This window comes from Stomoxys calcitrans, chromosome 2, assembly GCF_963082655.1.
Source record: "Stomoxys calcitrans chromosome 2, idStoCalc2.1, whole genome shotgun sequence".
Lineage (NCBI taxonomy): Eukaryota > Metazoa > Arthropoda > Insecta > Diptera > Muscidae > Stomoxys > Stomoxys calcitrans.
The window spans coordinates 112164137-112185479 of NC_081553.1; the positions used below are offsets into that span (position 1 = coordinate 112164137).

The 21343-nt window shown below is 42.7% G+C and overlaps 1 protein-coding gene across 5 annotated transcripts in view; it reads right to left on the reverse strand.

Moving 5' to 3' along the window:
• The window catches only part of LOC106088861 (uncharacterized), a 431599-nt gene that overhangs the window by 79832 nt on the left and 330424 nt on the right, over nt 1-21343 (reverse strand). For 4 of the 5 annotated variants that reach the window (XM_059362966.1, XM_059362965.1, XM_059362964.1 and 1 more), the window contains one exon: nt 177-10049. The exons of the other annotated variant lie outside the window; for it this stretch is intronic. In XM_059362966.1, coding sequence (XP_059218949.1) covers nt 177-10049 — 9873 coding nt within the window. The remainder of the gene's footprint in view (nt 1-176; nt 10050-21343) is intronic. 5 annotated transcript variants of the gene reach the window in all.

The window sequence follows — 21343 nt, forward strand, 5'->3', positions numbered from 1 at the left end:
ATACGCACAAACCCCAACGCCACAAGGCAATGGCCCAAACTCAGCGGAAAAAAACTGACCAAATTAAGAGAGGGAGAAAGACAAAAGCCGACTCTCCCTAGCCCAAAACAAAAACAAATAAATTAAAACTTAAACTATAAACATAATTAAAAAAAGTAATAAACATTTGCGCTTACCCATGGACATATTTAAACGCTTGCGTGCATCGCGTTTTGGATACAAGAACTGCTGCAATGCCTGAGCATGAGATTGCGTACATTTTTTGGCATTATTTAGGCCGAAATTGCTGTGATGAGGAGGTTTGAGGCCGGTGGGACGATAGCGTGCACTCTTCGCACTGTTCGAGGGTGTTGGGTAGTTGAGCGAGTTTTGCGATTTCGATATGGGTGTTGAGGTGGCCGACACACCTGAGGGCAGCGCTGAAGTTGAACTTGCTGCCGCACCCAAACTGCTGTTGAACGAACTGCTACCGGCTCCTGCACTCGCGGCCGCTGTGGTGGTGGTGGGCAGGCGGGGTAATGAGTTCGTGGTGGACATTTGAGCCACACCAATTAGACTGCGTGGCAGTGTTGAGCGTGTGCCCGCAAATGGTTGACAGTCATCGTCGGAGGTGGAGGAGTCGGTTTCGTAGATGGCATCCGGCACACTGGAACGTCTGGCATCCTTCGAATCATTGGATGAGGAGAGCCAAGGTTTGGCCGGCGACGATTCCAAAACATGATGATGCTCATCACCACCTCCGATACTGCCACAGGAACGCACACGATCCAATTGCTCACGACTCAGACTTTTGTGATTGAACAACAGGTCACCTGCAGAACGACGCTTTGCAATGGCCAAAGCGGACGCAGACGATGAGTTGTCACGGTCAAGTTGAGAGAGTTTCGTTCTGGAATCGCCATTAGCCAGTAATGCCGACTCAAAACTGCCGCGCCATGAAAAGCGCTCATAGTCACTGGCCACGCCACACTCCTCGCCGGCGGTATCGCTAACGCCGCTGCTGGACTGATGATGATGTGGTCGATGGTGGGCAGCTCCGGCCTGGGTTTGACCACTGGCGGAGTTGCTGCCCGTGCCGCTACTGCTGGGCACTGATGAGGAAGTTGAGTCAAGCAATAGGTCGTGTGATTTGCTGCGAGCCAAATTGTAGGCTTCGTCTTGTGTGCTGTAGGCACTGCTACTGTTTCTTGTGGCAGTGTGAGAGTAGAGGTGATGTTGGGCATAGGCATGCGATGGATGCAAATATTGGGGAGTTCTCGAAGGCCGATCTTCGGGGTTAATATCTTCTTCGTCTTCGGTGGTGGTAGCCGATATCTTGGCCTGCAGGCGTTTGTGCGGATTGTAACGCTGTGAGGGCATGGGCGAGTTGGTGCCATGCGTATCATTACCGCTGCTAACTTCGTGCATAAGGGCCACAAGGCGGGTGCCAATGTGCTGCATTACACGGGCGAAAAGTTGAGGAGATCTCTCGGCACTGCGATTGCTGCCCGTGGAGATGCGATCTTCCTCCATTGCCGTGGCAACTGGCCGTTGAGACGTGCTACCACCACCCAAAACACTGGGCGCTGCTAAATCCTCTTTTGTTTCTGCACTACCAGAGTTGGTGGTTGCCGCAGGTGCTGTGGCTGGGTTGGTAGCATTTTCCACAGCCATTTTGGAAAATGAGGCCACCAATTTCTGATACACCAAGGCGGTATCGGGATTAGCGCTTCTCACATCTTCCAACAGGCCGCCATCGCCACGATCGCCCTCTTCATCCTTTTCAAATTTATTGATAATTTGTTGGCAACTGGCCGAAATTTGCTGCTTTAGCTCATTCCTCCTCTGGCTGCTGCCTTCCAAATCGGAACTGGTATAGTCAGAAGAATCGTAGGAATCCGACCATGTGTCCTCACTGCTTAGATATTCCACAATTTCTCGCACCTGTTCGTCATTTATACCCGGCACCGTTTTCATAAGACGCGTCAGCTCATTTTCGAAATAGGCCAAAGTGGCGGGACGCGATTTCATGCGACGCACCGATATGGGAGTTGTTTGATTGGGCGTTGTCGATTTGGAATTATTGGCGGAGTTTTGTTGTTGCGCATTGGCCGTGGCCACAACCAGAGTTTTGAAGAACTGTCTCATTTTGCTCATCATGAGATTGGTCTCCTCATCGGAACTCCAATTATTGAAACTATCCTTGCGTACCAAATTCGTAGAGCAGGTGGCAGATGTTGAGGGTGTTAGGGTATGTTTTTTATGCACATTTTCTGAGTGTGAACTAAGCGGGTGGTTGTCACTTGCTATGCTTAAACGCACCGTGGGTATGGGTGTCAGAACTTTCTCATTATCCTCGCTGATTTGTTCCAGAGTATTGGGAGACTTATTGCGTGTGATGGTATTGGGAGGATTTTCGTTATCGGGCGATTTCAGCAGATCATCGTTGCTACCCACAAATCCACTATCCCGGGAGTGGTGTTGTTGCTTTTTCGTTTGCGAACTTTGCATGGAACCCGGTGTGGGGGTGCGACACTCCAGACTCGATGACTTACCCATATCGTCATTGGCGTTGGGCACTTCATGCAATTTCTTTTCATCCAAAGAATCATGACGTTTTCTTAGCTGTTTCTTACGTTTCATGGTATCGGTGCCATCGGAGGTTCTCTCCGAGGCACTGCTATTGTGCAAGACAGTGTCATCACAATTCTCCGAATCGGAGCTATTAATGATATCCTGGTTGGAGGAGGTGATCAGGGTACTGTCCAAAGAATCATTGGCTTGCGAGTCGCTCATAAGCAAATTATCCAAAGAGGAATTGTGCGATCGGGGTGTAGTGCGGGAACGTAAGACGCGTTTTCTTCTTTGACTGGGGCTGGGATGACCCTCACTATCACTGCCCACACTACCACTCTCATCGGAATCGTTATGTTTCTCTCCAATACCACCACCACCACCACTAACACCGCTGCTGCTGCCATTGAAGCCCATAAAATCCAAAAGGAAATATTTCTCCAAACGTGAAGAGGCCAGCTCAACGGCTTGGCTAACATCATTGAAGGGCTCATCGGGCACCCCTAGGGAATCCAGACCCTCGGAGGACACGGAGGACGTTTCCGAGCCCACATCTTCCTCCCGGGTACTAATCGAACTTAAACCCTTGCCATCGGCCAGATCGAAGAAGAAATATCTTTCCAATTCCGAGGCCGAAAGACGATGAGGATGCTGCAGAGTCCTTTGTCTTCTACGCTCGTTGTCATCCAAATCATCCTCATCGTTGTGACTGCGCAGCGATGCTCCCTCACTTTCCTCACAACTCTCCTCGACAATGGTGTGTAGTGTAAAATCAATGGCAGTACGATGATAACCCCTTAATTCCTCTTCGCGATCCAAAAACATGCCCATGGCATGGGGATCATCACCATCCTCAGAATCGGTGGCTGTGGGCGTTGTATCATCATCGTCATCTAGATCACAAAGATCCTCTGTATGAATGTCACCACCATGATCGCTTAGCTCCTCCACCCAGGAGTCATCATCGGCCAAACCATCTTCCAGGCATATGGCTTTCTTGCAATCACCCTCTGGGGAAAATTCATTGGCATTGGGGTCATATGAATCTGGTTCACTTTCTGCGCCCAATGTTGATGAAGTCGGGGAAAACTTGGTTAAATCATTTGCTGTGGAGGATATTTTTAAAAATCTTGCGGCTAACGATGATTCATTGTTGCCTTCGCCAACACCAACATCAAAGCTGTTATCATTTGTTGTTTTTTTATTGTCGTTGTCGTTATTACTTTGATTTATTTTTGACATTTGTTGAATTATTTCGGCACTTGTACCACCCGTTTGTTGCTCTTGCTCTTGATCACTATCGCATTTACTATAGTTACCGTTATTATCTTGTTTATTCTCTTTCTCACATTCTATGCTTTCAACATTTGACAAATTCTTATCTTTATTTGGCATTTGCTGTTCTGGTCTTTGTTGATCTTTTGTTATCATTATCAAACTTCGATATTTGGCCGATAACGAATTTGGTGAATTATTTACATGGGCACTACGATATTTTGATTTTGCTATTGGCGTCAACTCCGTTGTTGTCGCAGTATCATTATAAACACTTGCACTTGTTTTTGTTGTAGCTGTTGTTGTTGTTGTTGAGCTGCCAACAATCTCATGGGGATATTGTTTAGCACTGTTCTTGTTTGATAGTCGCGTATTTTTAATGCTGTGGAAACCGAACACGTCGTCGTCTTCTTCTTCCTCCGCTACAACATCATCGTCGTTGTAGTCATTATCGTACGCGTCGTTGCCTTCTTTAACGTCAGCTGCACCATCGTCATGATTGTGATTGACAATCTTGTGGTTAAGAGCAAAATCGTTTTTGTTATTGCTGTTTGTATTTAAAACGCTGGCTAATGTAACACGTCGTTGTGGTTCGTTGTTATTATCTGTATTATGGCCCACTTGTGTATTTTCTTGCATTTGCTGTTGTTTTCCTTCTTCTTCTACTTGTTGATAAAAATATTCACCACAATTTATTGTAAAGGGTTTACTATTATTAACCCTATCACCAACACCAGCACTCTCTATGTCGTTGTTGTTATTACTACTATTATATTTTTTACTTGTATTCTGTTTTTCCGTTTTGTTTATGGCCGCCGCTTTGTTGATATCTTCGTGTTTATCGTTTAACCGCCGATCGTATCTCTTACCGTCTTTCTCGTTTAAAATTTCGTTTTCAACTGTTGCAGCAGCATACTCTGCGCAAATATTACCACTCGACACGACATTATCCAACGAAGGCATGGTGATCTCTGAGCACACATTAGTAGTAGCAGCAGCAGCAGCAGCGTCAGCATTAACAGTAACACTGTTACTGCTCACCATTGTTGTTGATGTTAGTGCTGGTGCTGTTGGCAGAGGTTCTCTTTGCAAGAGTAATACCTGTTCGAAGGGGGTTGCCAACTTTAATGAATCTCGACTACCTGTTGTTAGTTGCCGATGCTGGTAATGATGATGATGATGACGATCAAGTGTGGAAGGAGGGCTCTCTAATGAGTCCATAAAGTATTCTGTGAAATTACTTGGCATGGTTGGTATGCTCTGCTGCTGTTCTTTTTGCTTCTTCTCTTGTTTTTGTTTACCAGCCATAATATAACACTCGCCGCCATCTAGCATTTCATTTGTTTTGCATGCTTCAGTGAATTCTTTTGCTACTTCCTCTTTTTTGAGTTCTTCTTTTTTCGTTGTTTGTTTTTGTTGTAGTCTATGGCTTAATTCTTTGCTAAGCATAACCGTAACAGTTGAGTCGCCAGAAGTAGCAGCAGCTGTTGTTTTCGGTATGGTTAACGCCTTTTGTCTGCCGACGACCTGTTCTGGCTGTGTTAATTTGCAGGTAGTAGTAGTAGTGCAAGCACTGTCAGCTTGTCGTTTGTTTTGATTTTCTTTTTCTTTACATACAATTTCGTCGTTGTCTGCGTCATCGCAGGAATTATTAACGTCATCATAATGGTCTTCCTCATCGTCATCATGATGTGAATTATTATGGTGTACCACATAGTTGACTTTAAAATCTTCATCAAAGCTACAACCGAAAAGGGGAAGGGTATCCAAGCTGTTCTGTTGCTGAAGACCATGAGTCGTTGCTGTATTGTCTTTGCTCATTTCCTTTGCCACATCAGTTTCATAAGAGGTGACAGGTATTTCCATCAACTTTTCATTTTCAAGCGGCGGCGGTGGCGGTGGCGGCAATGCAGACTTGGCTAACTTTTGTAATGATGACGATGTTGTGGCTGGCCACTCACCTAGAACATTGTTTTGGTTGTTGTCGGGAATTTCTTGTGCCACAAGTGTTTTACATGCCTTCTTCTCCCTCTCCTCCTCCTTGATGGCCATGGGGTGACATAAGTTGCCTAGTTCCTCATTAGTAATCGATAACGCCGAAGAAGCCTTTGTAGTGTTCAGTACTCTCATGCCTTCAACATATTCATTTTCCAAGGAAGGTAAACCAGTAGATGTGGCCGAGGAAGTTGGGGAGTAGTTTTTATTTTCCTTCAAGTGATCCTGATTGATTTCCTCTACATCGCGTTTGAGTTTTTCCAATTTCATTTCTAGCTGGGAATTTTGTTTGGTCAAAGCCAATAGACGATTAACATCATTGGAAATGCTATGCAATTCCTCGCATACATCCTCCTCTGGGGGTGGCGAAGCATAAGTGAAAGATGAAGCATTGGGGTCTGTAATCACTGAAGCATTAGACCATACATTTGTTGCTGTGTTGGCATGCGAATGCTCGCTTTCTGAACATTTATTTGCTGAAATTTGCAATGCTCCACTTGCGGCGCGAGGCAGAGTTAACACTTTCTTACAAACCAAGCCGTGATCATGATCATCTTGATCATCATAATGATCCAAGAAACTTTGTTGTTGTAGTGGCAACTCATTGCTAATTGAACGCATTGCCTGCAAGACAATGCCCCCATTATCATCATCTGTTTGACCGCCAACAACAAAAATGCAATTTGCCAATTCTGAGGATGAGTGTTTTGCCAGAGCACCACTTTCGTTGTCAATGTCAGCTGGTATTTTGTCATTATCTTGATATGACTCCTCTTCTTCTTCTTCTTCTTCGCCCTCATCAATATGCCGCTTGCAATCATGCACACTTGAATCGCTGCAACTGTCACTTTCATGCAAAGAATCGCGTATCTCTTTGCATTTTCTCTCATTACCCGAAGAGTCCTCGTTTAAGAGTTTTATGCAACGCAAGACCACGCCACAATGACTGCGCTCTGTATCCGTATCATTATCGGAAGAATCCTCAAGATTCGCCTCCGATGAGGATTCGGTGCACGAAGCACTGCTACAACTACCCGAGGGGGCCATAGAACGAGATCTACGCGATTTACGATTCACCACAAATACCTTGGAGAAATGCTTTTTGCGTGGTCGACGATCGGCCACATTTCCGGTATCATCGGTATCCACTGACTCCGAACTGGAGGGCGAACTGAGAGAGGAACTAGCATTATTCTTCTCTGATTTGTGGGAGCAGGAAGAGCTATTTTCCTCTTCTACTTCCTCCTCTTCGGTTGCTTCCGCGGACTTATCAGAGTTTGTTCCCGGTGGCAAAATGTTATAGCTACGTCTAATGGGTTTATTGTTGTTACACTTTCTTTTCTTCTTTTTCGCGACTTTGGAATGGGAGGCCGACAAATATTCCTCCTCGGATTTTTCCTTTTGCACACCGTCATCATCTTCATTGGACGAGCCCGAAGAGCTTACCGAGGAATGGGAAAATTGCAAACGATCACTTAACAAATAGCCCGCCTCCTCCACCGTATCTGTCCGAGAGAGATCAGTTGGATTCTCTTCTTTATCTTTTTCCGATTTATTCGGTGACTTTAACATAGCCTTGGAACGTTTTGCTTTAATAGCCGCTAAATTACTTTCCGTTATCAATGTCTGTTGGCTTTTCGTTGCCACCTCTGCTGTGGACTGTTGTTGGTTGGTCGATGCCAATACCGTTACGTTTGATGATTTTTCAACAACTACACCTGGTGGTACAAGTTGCACTGGATTTGTTGTGGTTGTGCTGCTATTGTTGTAGTTTTTATTTTTGTTACCTGCTGCCGCTGGGGTGGTTATAGACATTGTGCGATTTTTCACATTTTCTTTAAAAGCTTGACTACTACTGCCATGGCCTGCCGTATTGACCAAATGCGTTGAGGGTAACACCAATGCAGGTGGTGTTGTCTGTACATATGACAAGGTATTACCACAGCTTTGTAATGCACTCCCCGCCGTTGTCGTCGTCGTCGCACCTTCTTTTTCTGTTTGCTGCTCTAAAACATCTGTGCAAATAGATTTGGTGGTGGTGCCAGTGGTGGTGGTTGAACAAGTTTTTACCGGCTTTACAGCTTTTTCATAATTTTCTTGCCGCTTAGCCAAATTGTCGTAGAGCCATGCGGGGCCATGTTCCTTATGCGTTGTTTGCCCATTGCCACCTCGTTTCAAATTCTGATCAGCCTTAGAGCGCAGTGTTTCATTTGCCGTTATTCCCTGGCAGGCAATGTTCAAAGGTGAGTTTAACACATTCGGGCTCTCTTCATTTGTTTGGTTGGCACATGGCTCTCCCAGCAGCAGCGAGAGTTGTTTACGTTTGTTTATGTTGGCCAAAGCTAAAATGGGAGTTGATGTAGTGGTGGTGTTGGTGGTGGTGGTGTCGGTGTCGGTGCTGGTCGTTGATGGCTGGAAGTTGTTTACCGATGGTGTGGTGAATATGTAATCACTGTTATTGTCGTTGTTGCTGTTGTTGGTGTTACTATTATTATTGTTGTTAGTTTTTGTCGGTTGGCAAACTTGTTTCTTCTCTACTTCTAAATCGTTTTCTTCAACGCTGTTTGTACTTTTTTGGCATTTATTTTTTAATGATATATTGAAATTCTCTTCAAATTTATAAGCCTGGGGCCTTTCACATATTAAATCATCACTTGCACTTGCACGATTATCCCGAAATTCACCGCCGCGTGCTGCCTTTTTGCAGCAGTAGCCTAAAAAGGTTTGATCGCTAACACCATCATTGTCAACGGCCACGACGCGTTCATTGTTATCCGCAAGACGACTTGTATTCAGGCAGGGTATATCACAACTGACTGCCTTTGTCAGTGGTGAGCTGTTATTGTCTAAAGTGGTTGATAGTGGCGATGGTGTTGTGGTGGTAGCGGTGGCGGCACACTTGAGAGCAAGGCAGCACTCATCGATAACATCGCCTTCGGTTTGGCCCAACAGACGACTTGGGTAGCTGTCATTGTCTTCATGTTGCTTAAGCTGGAGGTGGTGGTTTTTATTATGTTGCCTCTGATATTGACGACGTTGGTCATTTGCCCCATCGGTGACGGCAGCATTTGTAGCGACAGCTGTTGTAAGCTTTTCCACATTTAATAAGGTTTCCAGGCTGCCTCCAGTGGTGCCATAACCGGAAGAGGTGGAACAGTGCGATTGTGTCATACCCACCAAAGAGTAGGTGGATGAACTTAGATCGGGTGCCGATGACTTAAAGCCACCACCACCACCACTAATGACACCAGTGCCAGCGTTACCATGAGCCGCCAACTTCTGGTAAGTGGCTGCCACAGCTGCTGCTGCAGCAGCTTGCAAATTGTTGGACCTTACCACAGCGGCAGCAGGATTGGGTAGATTACTCTGGGCTGTGCACCAAAGCTTTTGCAAAGAGGCACACAAATTAGTTTGATCACTATCCTCACCCAAGCCCAAGGGGGCTGGCAACTCATTGGCCTGCCAGTAGGGATAGGCAGACATGGGCACAGGTATGGGCACCGGCACTGGTATGGGTACATATTGGGGTTGGGTGCTGTCGAAACGTGGCTGATTGTTTTTGGCAGCCGCTGCACCGCAGCTGCAGCTGTCCGTGGTCTGATTATGATTCCTAGGAGAGCTCAAGCGATGATGTTTCTGATGATGGTGATGCTGTGAATGATCCTTGTTCAAGAATCTGGTCTTAATTCTGGCCTTCATGCTCATCTGATGCTGAGGCCGGCTACCAACCGATGATCTGGTCAAATAGCCATCCGAACTGGAACTCTCTCCCTGCATTAGAAACTCCTCATCGGTGCCCGTATCACTTTCCCTTACCCTAGGGCCGAATAGCAATTGCTTGCGATACATTAAAGGCGATTCCATGGGTGAGCCGGTGCTGTCGCTAGACTTGACATGATCGCGTGACAATCTTCTTCTAGTCACCAAAGGCGAGCCACACGGTGAGTAGAGCACATGCTTGGTAATGCTGGTGCTAATCATAGAGGGCTCAAAATAGTCCCAATCACAATCGTCTAAGGCTATGCTGCTGCAGTTGTGAGTGGACGAGGAGCTGGTAGAGCTGCTCGAATCCTCAAACTCCTCCTCATCACGACAGGAAGAGGCCGAATCCGCGGAATTAATGAAGACCAATTTGAATTCATCAGCCTCCATATTATATTGGCCATGATTGATGGTTATCGATTTGAATTCCAATTCCGAAGAGGTTTCCATGGTATCGTAGGCATCTGGCACAAGTCAAAAAAGAAATAAAAACTCAAAAATAAAAAAAAAACAAAAAAAATTTTAATAATTACCAACCAGCCACCATTTAACTTTCTAGCAGTGTTTTCTCATAGGAGTCGCAACTCCCCCAGAACCAGGTTAGTATGACCTTTGTGTAAACAACAACAGAAAAAACAGATACAGCTACCCCCAGTGGTAGAGAGATAAAATTACAGACACTGCCACCTTTAGTTTCCAATGAATTTCTTGTTAGTGGGTAAATTTTATTTTTATGCAATGAACAAAAAACACCAAAACCATTTTTATCAACAAACTACGCCCACAATTTTATCTTGAATTTGTTGGAATTTTGTGTTCCACGAAAGTATGCACCAAGGCATGAGAGTAAAATGTTGATAAGCGAAATAAATTAACAAAGACCCAAATATTTTGTTAATGATTTAATTGGATTACTATTTGGCTACTCCTTGCACCAAGAAAGGCTTAAATGCTAGAAATGCTTTAGGGCATTATTTAGTAATGCTAATTGATAAGGGCCTACAGCCAAAATTTAAATTTAATAATAACTTGCAATGAAATATGATTTTCAGCGAAAAATTGAGAAAAATTAGATTTTTGCAGAAAAGTTAGCCCAAGTGATTGGAGTGACTTTTTCTCAAATTTTGCAGATATGATTTTTGCCAACTTAGTAATACCCTGCAGATGGGTAAGCAAGCGATGAGTGTGAAATTTCGGCCAAATTCGTGGAAAATGGTAATGAATTTGCCTCTATAAGAGTTCATGATGGGGGATACCAAGCAACGGTTCCGATTTAATTTGGAATTAAAGGTTCTGAGCTGATATGCACCGCGAAACTCTCAAGTTTTTTATGTCTAAGCAAAGCTAAGCAAATATGCCCTTAAGGAATAGGGGGAAAACTTCCTACATATTAATGAGAGTTGTCCGATTCAAATTTAAGTTCAATGATAAGGAATTTCTTTTTATAGCGGTGCCCAAATGCCGTACCGCAGAGTTACACATATTTAAAGAGAAATTTTTACATGGCTTTATTCCTCACAAATGTCGCCAACATTAGGAGGCGACATTTGTGACAGTTGTCCGATTCAAATTTTAGTTCAATGATAAGGGATTTGTTTCTATAGCGGAGCCTAAAAGCCGTGCCGCAGAGCGACGCCTTCTTAAAGAGAAATTTTTATATGGCTTTATCTCTCACAAATGTCGCCAACATAGGAGGAGATCACCACCGCTGAACATTTTCTCGCCAGCACTCGAACCCTTGCGTTCAGCGTCATAGGCGAACATGCTAACGACTGTGCCAAGGTAGCCTCCGTCCTCCAACAAAAAAGAAGTGAAAAGGCGTTAAGTTCGGCCGGGCCGAAATTTGGATACTCACCACTTCGGGTATATATGCAAACCACCTTTCGTCATAGTCCGGTGAAAAATTCATAATTTATTCCCCATAGCAGCTATATCGAAATAGGGTCCGATTTGGACGGAATTCGGCATGGACATTGAGTGGTCTAATAAGTACAAGTCATTGTTCAATTTTGAAGAACAAAATATTGGTCTTTCTGGTAGCCATATCCAAATATAGACCGATCTGATCCATATACGAAATGGATGTCACTGTGTCAAATTTCAGCGAAATCGGTTTATAAATGCCCTTTTTATGTGGCCAAGATTTTCAATCGAGAGATCGGTCTATATAGCAGCTGTATCCAAATCTGAACCGATCTGGCCCAAATTGAAGAGTGATGTCGTAGGGCCTAACACAACTCACTGTCCCAAAATTGCAAACAGATGTGGAATAGCCTAACACAACTCACTGTCTCAAATTTCGGCGAAATCGTAGAATACATGCGCTTTTTATGGTCCAAAAACTTCAAATCGAGAGATCGGTCTATATGGCAGCTAAATTCAAATCTGGACCGATCGGGGCCAAATTGAAAAAGGATATCGAAGGGCCTAACACAACTCATTATCCCAAATTTCGGCTACATTGGACTCATTGTCCCAAATCTTGGCAAAATCGGACAATAAATTCGCCATTTATGGGCACAAAACCTTAAATCGAGAGATGGGTCTATATGGCAGCTATATTCAAATTTGGACCGATGGGGGCCAAATTGAAAAAGGATATCGAAGGGCCTAACACAACTCATTGTCCCAAATTTTGGCAAAATCGGACAATAAATGCGCCTTTTATGGGCGCAAAACCCTAAATCGAGAGATCGGTGTATATGGCAGCTATATTCAAATCTGGAACGCTCTGAACTAATTTGCAATCCTATGAGGAGATCCGGATAGTAAGAAGACGAGGCTATTACTGAAGGAAATAAGAAGGTCAGTATAGCTATTGGTATCATAACGGGACACATAGGACTACGAGCTTACTTATATCAAATCGGTGCGGCAAGTGATAGCATGTGTAGGGCATGCGGGGAAGATGATAAGACGTTGGAGTATTTCCTATGTCATTGCCCGGCTTTCGCATCTAACAGACACCGGCACTTAGGTGCAGACACAATACCAGGCATAAACCAACTTAGGTGCGTGGTATGGAAAACAATTAGGGATTCTGTAAGCAGAACACAATTCCTAACTTAGATCTTCTTTTTTGATGTTACTTTTCAGTTTTTAGAGTGCACAAAAAGCCGATTATTGGTATGTCCATAGTGGCATGGGAGGGATTTATATTCGCTTCCTCTTTTCGACCTGACCTAACCTTGAAAAAAATTATTTTTCGGCCCATTTTTGGAAACAGGGTTAAAAACTCCTTTAAATGGTATTCTAGCATATCAAAATAGTTTACAAAAACGTTCGCCGGAAAGTTCTACTATAGTTTCCTGAATAACCAAAAACCTAAACTAAACATGCAAATGAAAATATTGCCCATGAACATTCCACTAAGGAAAAGGGGCAAACTTTTCACATATCAATGAGTGCAATCCGATTCAAGCCTCCTTTTTATAGCCGAGTCCGAACGGCGTGGCGCTGTGCAACACCTCTTTTAGAGAGAAGTTTTACATGGCATAGTACCTCAAAAATGTTGCCAGCATTAGGAGGGGAAACCACCGATGAAAATTTTTTTCTGATAGTCTCGCCAGGACTCGCCAGGATTCGAACCAAGGCGTTCAGCGTCATAGGCGGACATGCTAACCTCTGCGCTACGGTGGCCTCCACCGGAGGCTTAACATAAACACCAGAAATCAGTAAAACAGAAAACACAATTCAGGAATAAAGTCGTAAGTTAACGTAATCAGCTTCTATAGGCTTAGGCTTAACTCAAATCAAGAGATTGATTTATATGGGAGCTATATCAGGTTATTTACCGATTTGAATCTTACTTGGCGGAATTTCTGAGAGTCATAGCAGAAGTTATTTAGTCAAATCGCATAATAAATGCACCTTCTGGAGGCTCAAGATGTTAAATCATGAGATCGGTTTATATCCCGGCACGGAATAATTATGAGCACTACACAGGCTGGAACTTTGAGCTCCGATCTGTGTGGTGTTCATTGTTATCACGAGAAGTTTAGCTGTGAGTTTCCGGCCGCGTCCACAGGTTGCTGATAGTGGAATGCTCCATACGGAGTAGCGGCAATTGCAGTCGCGGACAATCAGCAGTATGGAGCGGAGAGTCTCAGTGAGAGGCCGGGTGGCGCCGGCTTTAGCATAAATACTGAGTGCCTATAATGGTTGATATGACAAGGCGAGTTGTTGGCGCCTTTCAAAAACCAATGGCCATAATGTTCCCACGGCGATAGGTCCTTTGGACCCGAAAAATTTTGTTCACCTATAGAAGCTAGATAAGGATGGTCACCTTCACATATAGACATGTGGCTACAACAACAACAACAACATCGGTTTATATGGGAGCTATATCAGGGTATAGAACGATTTGGACCATACTTGCGGTAGTTTTTGAGACTCTTAATAAAGGGTGATTTTTTTGAGGTTAGGATTTTCATGCATTAGTATTTGACAGATCACGTGGGATTTCAGACATGGTGTCAAAGAGAAAGATGCTCAGTATGCTTTGACATTTCATCATGAATAGACTTACTAACGAGCAACGCTTGCAAATCATTGAATTTTATTACCAAAATCAGTGTTCGGTTCGAAATGTGTTCATTCACCGTAACGTTGCGTCCAACAGCATCTTTGAAAAAATACGGTCCAATGATTCCACCAGCGTACAAACCACACCAAACAGTGCATTTTTCGGGATGCATGGGCAGTTCTTGAACGGCTTCTGGTTGCTCTTCACTCCAAATGCGGCAATTTTGCTTATTTACGTAGCCATTCAACCAGAAATGAGCCTCATCGCTGAACAAAATTTGTCAAAATTTGAACACATTTCGAACCGAACACTGATTTTGGTAATAAAATTCAATGATTTGCAAGCGTTGCTCGTTAGTAAGTATATTCATGATGAAATGTCATAGCATACTGAGCATCTTTCTCTTTGACACCATGTCTGAAATCCCACGTGATCTGTCAAATACTAATGCATGAAAATCCTAACCTCAAAAAAATCACCCTTTAGATGTCATCATGTAAAATTTCAGACAAATCGGGTAATTATTGCGAACTTTGGAGGCTCAGGAAATTAAATCGGTAGAGTCGTTTACATGGGAGCTATGTATATGAGGTTATAGACCGATTTGGACCAAACTCCACTGTTTTCTATATTACACTCAAATATAACTGTGTGCAAAATTTTAGAGTTCTATGTTAACTCTAACTTTTCTTTTCCAACTGTGTGTCGTTCCGACTCGGCAAAAACAAGGGAGTCACCTTATCATTGAGCTAAAACGTTAAGCGCACTGCAATCATTGATATGGGAGAAGTATCCCCTTTCATGGGAATTATCATAGTAGTTGTATTCTTGTCCCGATCGGCCTATATGTTCGCTCAATGGTTTTTTTGTGGTAGGCTTTTCTCCTTAGTTATTTGACCTTGATAAGATTTAATTTCCTAGGTTTCGGTTAGCCCTATTTTAGTTTTAAGCTGGATACATTTTTCTCAGTGCATACAGTCATATACTATCTAGCCTATTCTTCGCACGGTATTTATCAAACATCAATAATCAAAACCTCTTTTCTTCCAAATCAATCAAATCAATTGTTTCTCTAAGTGTAGATAAATGAAGCAAATAAACAGTACCTTTATCAGTTGGCAGATAAAGGCATTCCAGATTTTACTAAACAATCAGTTACGCGCCTAGATAGAGAACACACACACACACAATAACAGAGACTGACATTTATTCACACATATACGCTTAGGGTCATAGAATATCCAAAATGCAAGCGTGTAAACCATTTAATACCTTTTGCTCTTGTCATAAAGAACTTATAGCCACGGGGACTGCAGAAAAGGTAACCAACAACATGTGAACGAGCGAGTAGCTACAACAAGTATCAATGAAGAGTGTAGGTAGAGTAGGTGGTAGCGTCTATTCGGAGGGCGATGTTTGCACTTTTGTTCTGTTCTATGAATGACTAGGAAAATATTGGGTATTTTACATTTCCTATACTAGTTTTAGATATCATAGTGCACTGCAGTGTGTGGGTGTTTTTTTTCTGGGTCTTCCCATTGGCATGACAGAAATGCAAGATAAAGTGGATTCTGAGTTTGTCAGCTATGTATTATAACACAGGTATGAAGGAGCATATCACATGTTGTGAGAAATGGGAAATATTCTAGGAAAATAGGAAATATTCCCTTCTTTATGAAATCCGTAGGTAGTGAGGCTGTATTGTTCTAAGTATCATGGACACCAGTGATGCTTAGAACATACGACACGGATGTCGAAAAGCCTAACATAAGTCACTGTGTCAAATTTCAGTGAAATCGGATTATAAATGCGCCTTTTATGGGGCCAAAACCTTAAATCGAGAGATCGATCTATATGGCAGTTATATCCAAACCTGGACCGATCTTAGAAAAATTGAAGATGAATGTCAAAGGGCCTAACACAACTCACTGTCCCAAATTTCTGCGACATCGGACAATAAATTCGCCTTTTATGGGCCCAAAATCTTAAATCGAGAGATCGGTCTATATGGCAGCTATATTCAAATCTGCACCGATTTGAGAAAAATTGAAGATGAATGTCGAAGGACCTAACACAACTCACTGTCCTAAATTTCTGCGACATCGGACAATAAATGCGCGTTTTTTGGATCCAAAGCCTTAAATCGAGGGATCGGTCTATATGGCAGCTATATCCAAATCTAGACCGATCTCTGCCATATTGCAGAAGTATGTCGAGAGGCTTAACCTTACTCATTGTCTCAAATTTCGGCGATATTGGACAATAAATACGCTTTTTATGAGCACAAAACCTTAAATGGAGAGATCGGTCTATATGGAGGCTATATCCAAGTCTGGACCGATCTAGGCCAAATTGAAAAAAGATGTCGAAATGTCAAAATCGGATAATAAATGTGGCTTTTATGGGCCTAAGATCCTAAATCGGCGGATCGGTCCATACGGGGGCTATTCTTTTAAAAAATCCGCAATTACTTTTTGAGCAACTCAATATATAGTCCGATATAGCCCATCTTCGAACTTAACCTGCTTAAAGACAAAACAAGTAAAAGCGTGCAAAGTTCGGCCGGGCCGAATCTTATATACCCTCCACCATGGATCGCATTTGTCGTGTTCTTTTCCCGGCATCTCTTCTTAGGCAAAAAAAGGATATGGTCCGGTTTGGACCACAATTAAATTATATGTTGGAGACCTGTGTAAAATGTCAGCCAATTGCAACCTCTAGAGGCTCAAGAAGTCAAGGTTCCAGATCAGTTTATATGACAGCTTTACCAGGTTATGAACCGATTTTATTCTTACTCAGCACAGTTGTTGGATATCATAACAAAACACGTTGTGCAAAATGTCAGCCAAATCGGATAGGAATTGCGCCCTCTAGAAGCTCAGGAAGTCAAGTCCCCAGATCGGTTTATATGACAGCTATATCAGGTTATTTACCGATTTGAACCATACTTGGCACAGTTGTTGGATATCATAACAAAATACTTCGTGCAAAATTTCAAATTTCCAATCGGATAAGAATTGCGCCCTCTAGAGGCTCAAGAAGTCAAATACCCAGATCGGTTTATATGACAGCTATATCAGGTTATGGACCGATTTGAACCATACTTGGCACAGCTGTTGGACATCATAACATTCATTCCAATTGGATAAGAATTGCGCCCTCTAGAGACTCAGAAAGTCAAGACCCAAGATCGGTTTATATGGCAGCTATATCAGGTTATGGACCAATTTGAACCATACTTAGCATAGCCGTTGGTCATCATAACAAAGCATGTCGTGCAAAATTTCATTCCATTCGGATAAGAATTGCGTCGTGCTCTTCTTTCAAATACCATTTATTTAAACCCCATATTGCCCGGAAACACATAGCCCCAAAAAAGGATATCAAATTCGTTTTCTTATCTCAAATACCCTTAATTTGAGCCACATATTAGCATGGTCGAAAAATGTTTACCCTTTGGGGGTGTTTTGGGGGAAGAGGTGATGCCCTAAGACATGGTCCTACATTTGAATATCTAATTCGTGTTCTACTCCCAAATACCTTTATTTGAGCCCCATATTGGGATGGTCAAAAATGGTAAAAAAATTGCTGTTTGTGGGGTATTTTGGGAAAGGGGTAGACCCCCAGAAAATTGGTCCCGAAAGTGGGTGTCCGTCCTTGCCCTACCCCCCAATACCTTTCATTTAAGCTCCACATTGACATGGTGGGTAAATATGCCCGATTTAGGGGTGTTTTGGGGGTGAGGTGGTCCCCCAGACACTTGGCCTTGAAAAAAATATCAGCAACGTGGTCTATTCTCATATATCTATATATCATTTATTTGAACCCCATATTGCCATTGGCCCCAAAATTGGATATCAAATTCGTTTTTTAAATGTCATTTAAACTCCTTATTGCAAAAGTCAGCAAATATGTCCGGTTTGGGGTATTGGCCCTAAGAACTATAAATATTTAGTTCCACTCTCTTTAAGACCCAAATTGTCGTGGTGAGCAAATACGTCCTATTTGGGGGTTATTATGGTGGTGGGACGTCCCCTAGACAGTTGGTCCCTAATGTTGATATCCGATTCATGCTTTACTCCCAAAGACCATTCATTTGAGCCCCATATTGCTATGGTCGTAAATTTGATGCCTTTAGGGATGTTTTTGGGGAGAGGCGGCCCCCCAAGCACTTGGTCCCATATTTAAATATCAGATGCGAATTCTACACTCAAATACCTTTTAATTAAGCCCAATATTCCCATGATCAGTAAATAAGTCCTGTTTGGGGGGTGTTTTGGGGGAAGGGGAGGACCCCCAGAAACGTGGTCCCACATTTGGATATTAGTTTTGTATTCTACTCGCAAATACCTTTCATTTGAGTCCCATGTTGTCGTGATTGGTCTAAATATATGATTGGTAGGTTTTAGGGTGGGGCGGCCCCCCTAGGTACCCCATCCGAAGTTTGGATACCAAAATTTTATTTTTAGGGTACTATATGAGAGCACACAAAATTTCGCTTAAATCGCACCACCCATCTCCGAGATCTGGCGTTTCTGAAAATTAGGGTAAGGGGGAGGGTCCGCTCCCTCTTCAGATATCAAAAAATTTAGTAACTTATTTTCACCACGGGATCATTATGCACCATCTGTGAAAATTTCAAGAAAATCGGTTCAGCCGTTTCTGAGTCTATAAGGAACACAAACAAACAAACCTACAAACAAGCACAAATTGGTATATATATAAGAAGAAGAAGACTAGCTGGCCTGGTGCGCGTCGCTACAACCTAAAATTCCCTTTTCAAACTAATTGATTTGGTATATTTGTTACATACATAACCAGACCTTTTATTGTTGCCTTTTTTTGTACCGAACGGCATATATGTTCGGTTGATAATTGTTTTTTGTTCCGGTCGCCTTTGGTTTTTCTTGGGTTGGGCAGTCGCCATTATATTTTCCTAAATTTGGATATCAAATTCTTACTCCACTGTGGTCTGCCAACATATGTACGTTTGGGAGTCGGTCCCCTATTGACACTTGGGGCAAATTTGTATTCAAAATTCGAACTTTACTCTTAAATACCCTTCATTTGATATCCATATTGTGTCCGTTTCGGTGGGGCATCCCTCCAGATTATTTGACCCCAAAGTTCTAGGGTTTTTGAAAATTAGGGAGAGGTCAATAGATCGGATTTCTACTCTACTGTCGTAGACCTTCATAAATGCCCGTTTTGGGGGGTTTTGGGATTGGGGATATCTCGTAGACACCATGGACCACATTCTTATACCAGATTCGTACTCTACTTCCAATTAACTTTCATTTGATACCCATATTGCCCCAATTGGTAAATATATCATTTTTGCAAAGTTTTTGTGGGGGTGCGGCGGCCCACGGCACTTGGTGTGAAATTTTTATATCAAGTTATACTCTACACTTAAATACCTTTCATTTGATACCCATATTGTGCAAATCAGCAAATATGACCGTTTGGATGGGTTTTTGGGAGGGGTGTCCCCACCAGGTTATTTGACCCAAAAGTTGTATACCAATTTTGTATTTCTGGATTACCTTAAGGCGGCATCCAAAATATTGCTTAAATCGGTGCATTCATCTCCGAAATCAGGGGTTATTGAAAATTAAAGAAAGGGGTCCAGGGATCAGATTCGTACTCTAGAGAAGACCTTCCCTTTAAGTCGCATATGTCCCAATTATGTCGAATTGAAGGGTATTTAGTGGATGGGCCGTCCCCAGACTCTTTGTTCTAAGATTGTATACCAGTTTCATAGTCTACACCCTAAGACGTTTTATAAGATATCCATTTTGTGATTTTAGTCATACATGCCCGTTTTGAGGGGTTTTGGGATTGTGGAGGTCCCGCAGACACCTTGGACCAAATTCTCATACCAGATTTGCACTCTACTTCCTATTAATTTTCATTTGATACCCACATTATCCCATTTGGTAAATATGTAATTTTTGGGATGTTTTTGGAGGGTGGGGCGATCCTATGACACCTGGCCTCAAATTTTTGAATCAAGTTGTACTCTACTCTTCAAAACCTTTCATTTCATACCCATACAGTCGTAATCGGCAAACATGTCCGTGTGGATGGGTTTTTGTATGGGGCGTCCCCCCCAGGATATTTGACCCCAAAGTTGTATACCAATTTTGTGTTTCTGGGTTACCTTAAGGCGACATACAAAAGTTTGCTTAAATCGGTGCACCCATCTCCGACATCTGGCGTATTTGAAAATTGTGGTAAGGGGGAGGGTCCCACCCTCTTCGGATATTAAAAAATTAAGTATCATATTTTCACCGGGGGGTCAAGCTCTACAATCTGTGTAAATTTTAGAAAATCGGTTCAGCCAATTTTGAGTCTATATGGAACAGACAAACAAACAAAGCGCAACAATTATGCCCACCACCATAGGATAGGGGTATACCGATCTAGTTATTACGTTTGTAACATCTCGAAATATTGATCTGGGACCCCATAAAGTATTTCTATTCTTGATGGTCTCGACATTCCGTCTGTCGAAAATACGATGGCGTGAGAACGCGTAAAGCTAGCCGCTTGAAATTTTGCTTACATACTTAATATCGATGTAGGTCGTTGGGGATTGCAAATGAGCTATATCGGATCAGGTTCTTGACTTCTTGAGCCCCTGATATAGCTCCCATATAAACCGATCTCCTGATTTGACTTCTTGAGCCCCTGAAAGCCTCAATTCTCATCCGATTTGGCTGAAGTTCTTCATGCGGTGTTCTGTTATGACTTTCAAGAACAGTCCAAATCGGTCAGGAACCTGCTATAGTACCCATATAAATCGATATCCCGATTTGACTTATTGAACCCCTGGAAGCCACAATTTTTATCCGATTTGGCGGAAATTTTGCATGCGGTGTTCTGTTATGACTTTGAACAACTGTGCCAAGTACGATCCAAATCAGTCCATAACCTGATATAGCTCCCATTTAAACCGGTCTCTCCATCATCCTTATTCGTTTCCTAGAAGCTTTAATCTTTGCTGCTTTGACAGAAGTGTGGAATGTATTGGGTTGCCCAAAAAGTAATTGCGGATTTTTTAAAATAAAGTAAATGCATTTCTAATAAAACTTAGAATGAACTTTAATCAAATATACTTTTTTTACATTTTTTTTCTAAAGCAAGCTAAAAGTAACAGCTGATAACTGACAGAAGAAAGAATGCAATTACAGAGTCACAAGCTGTGAAAAAATTTGTCAACGCCGACTA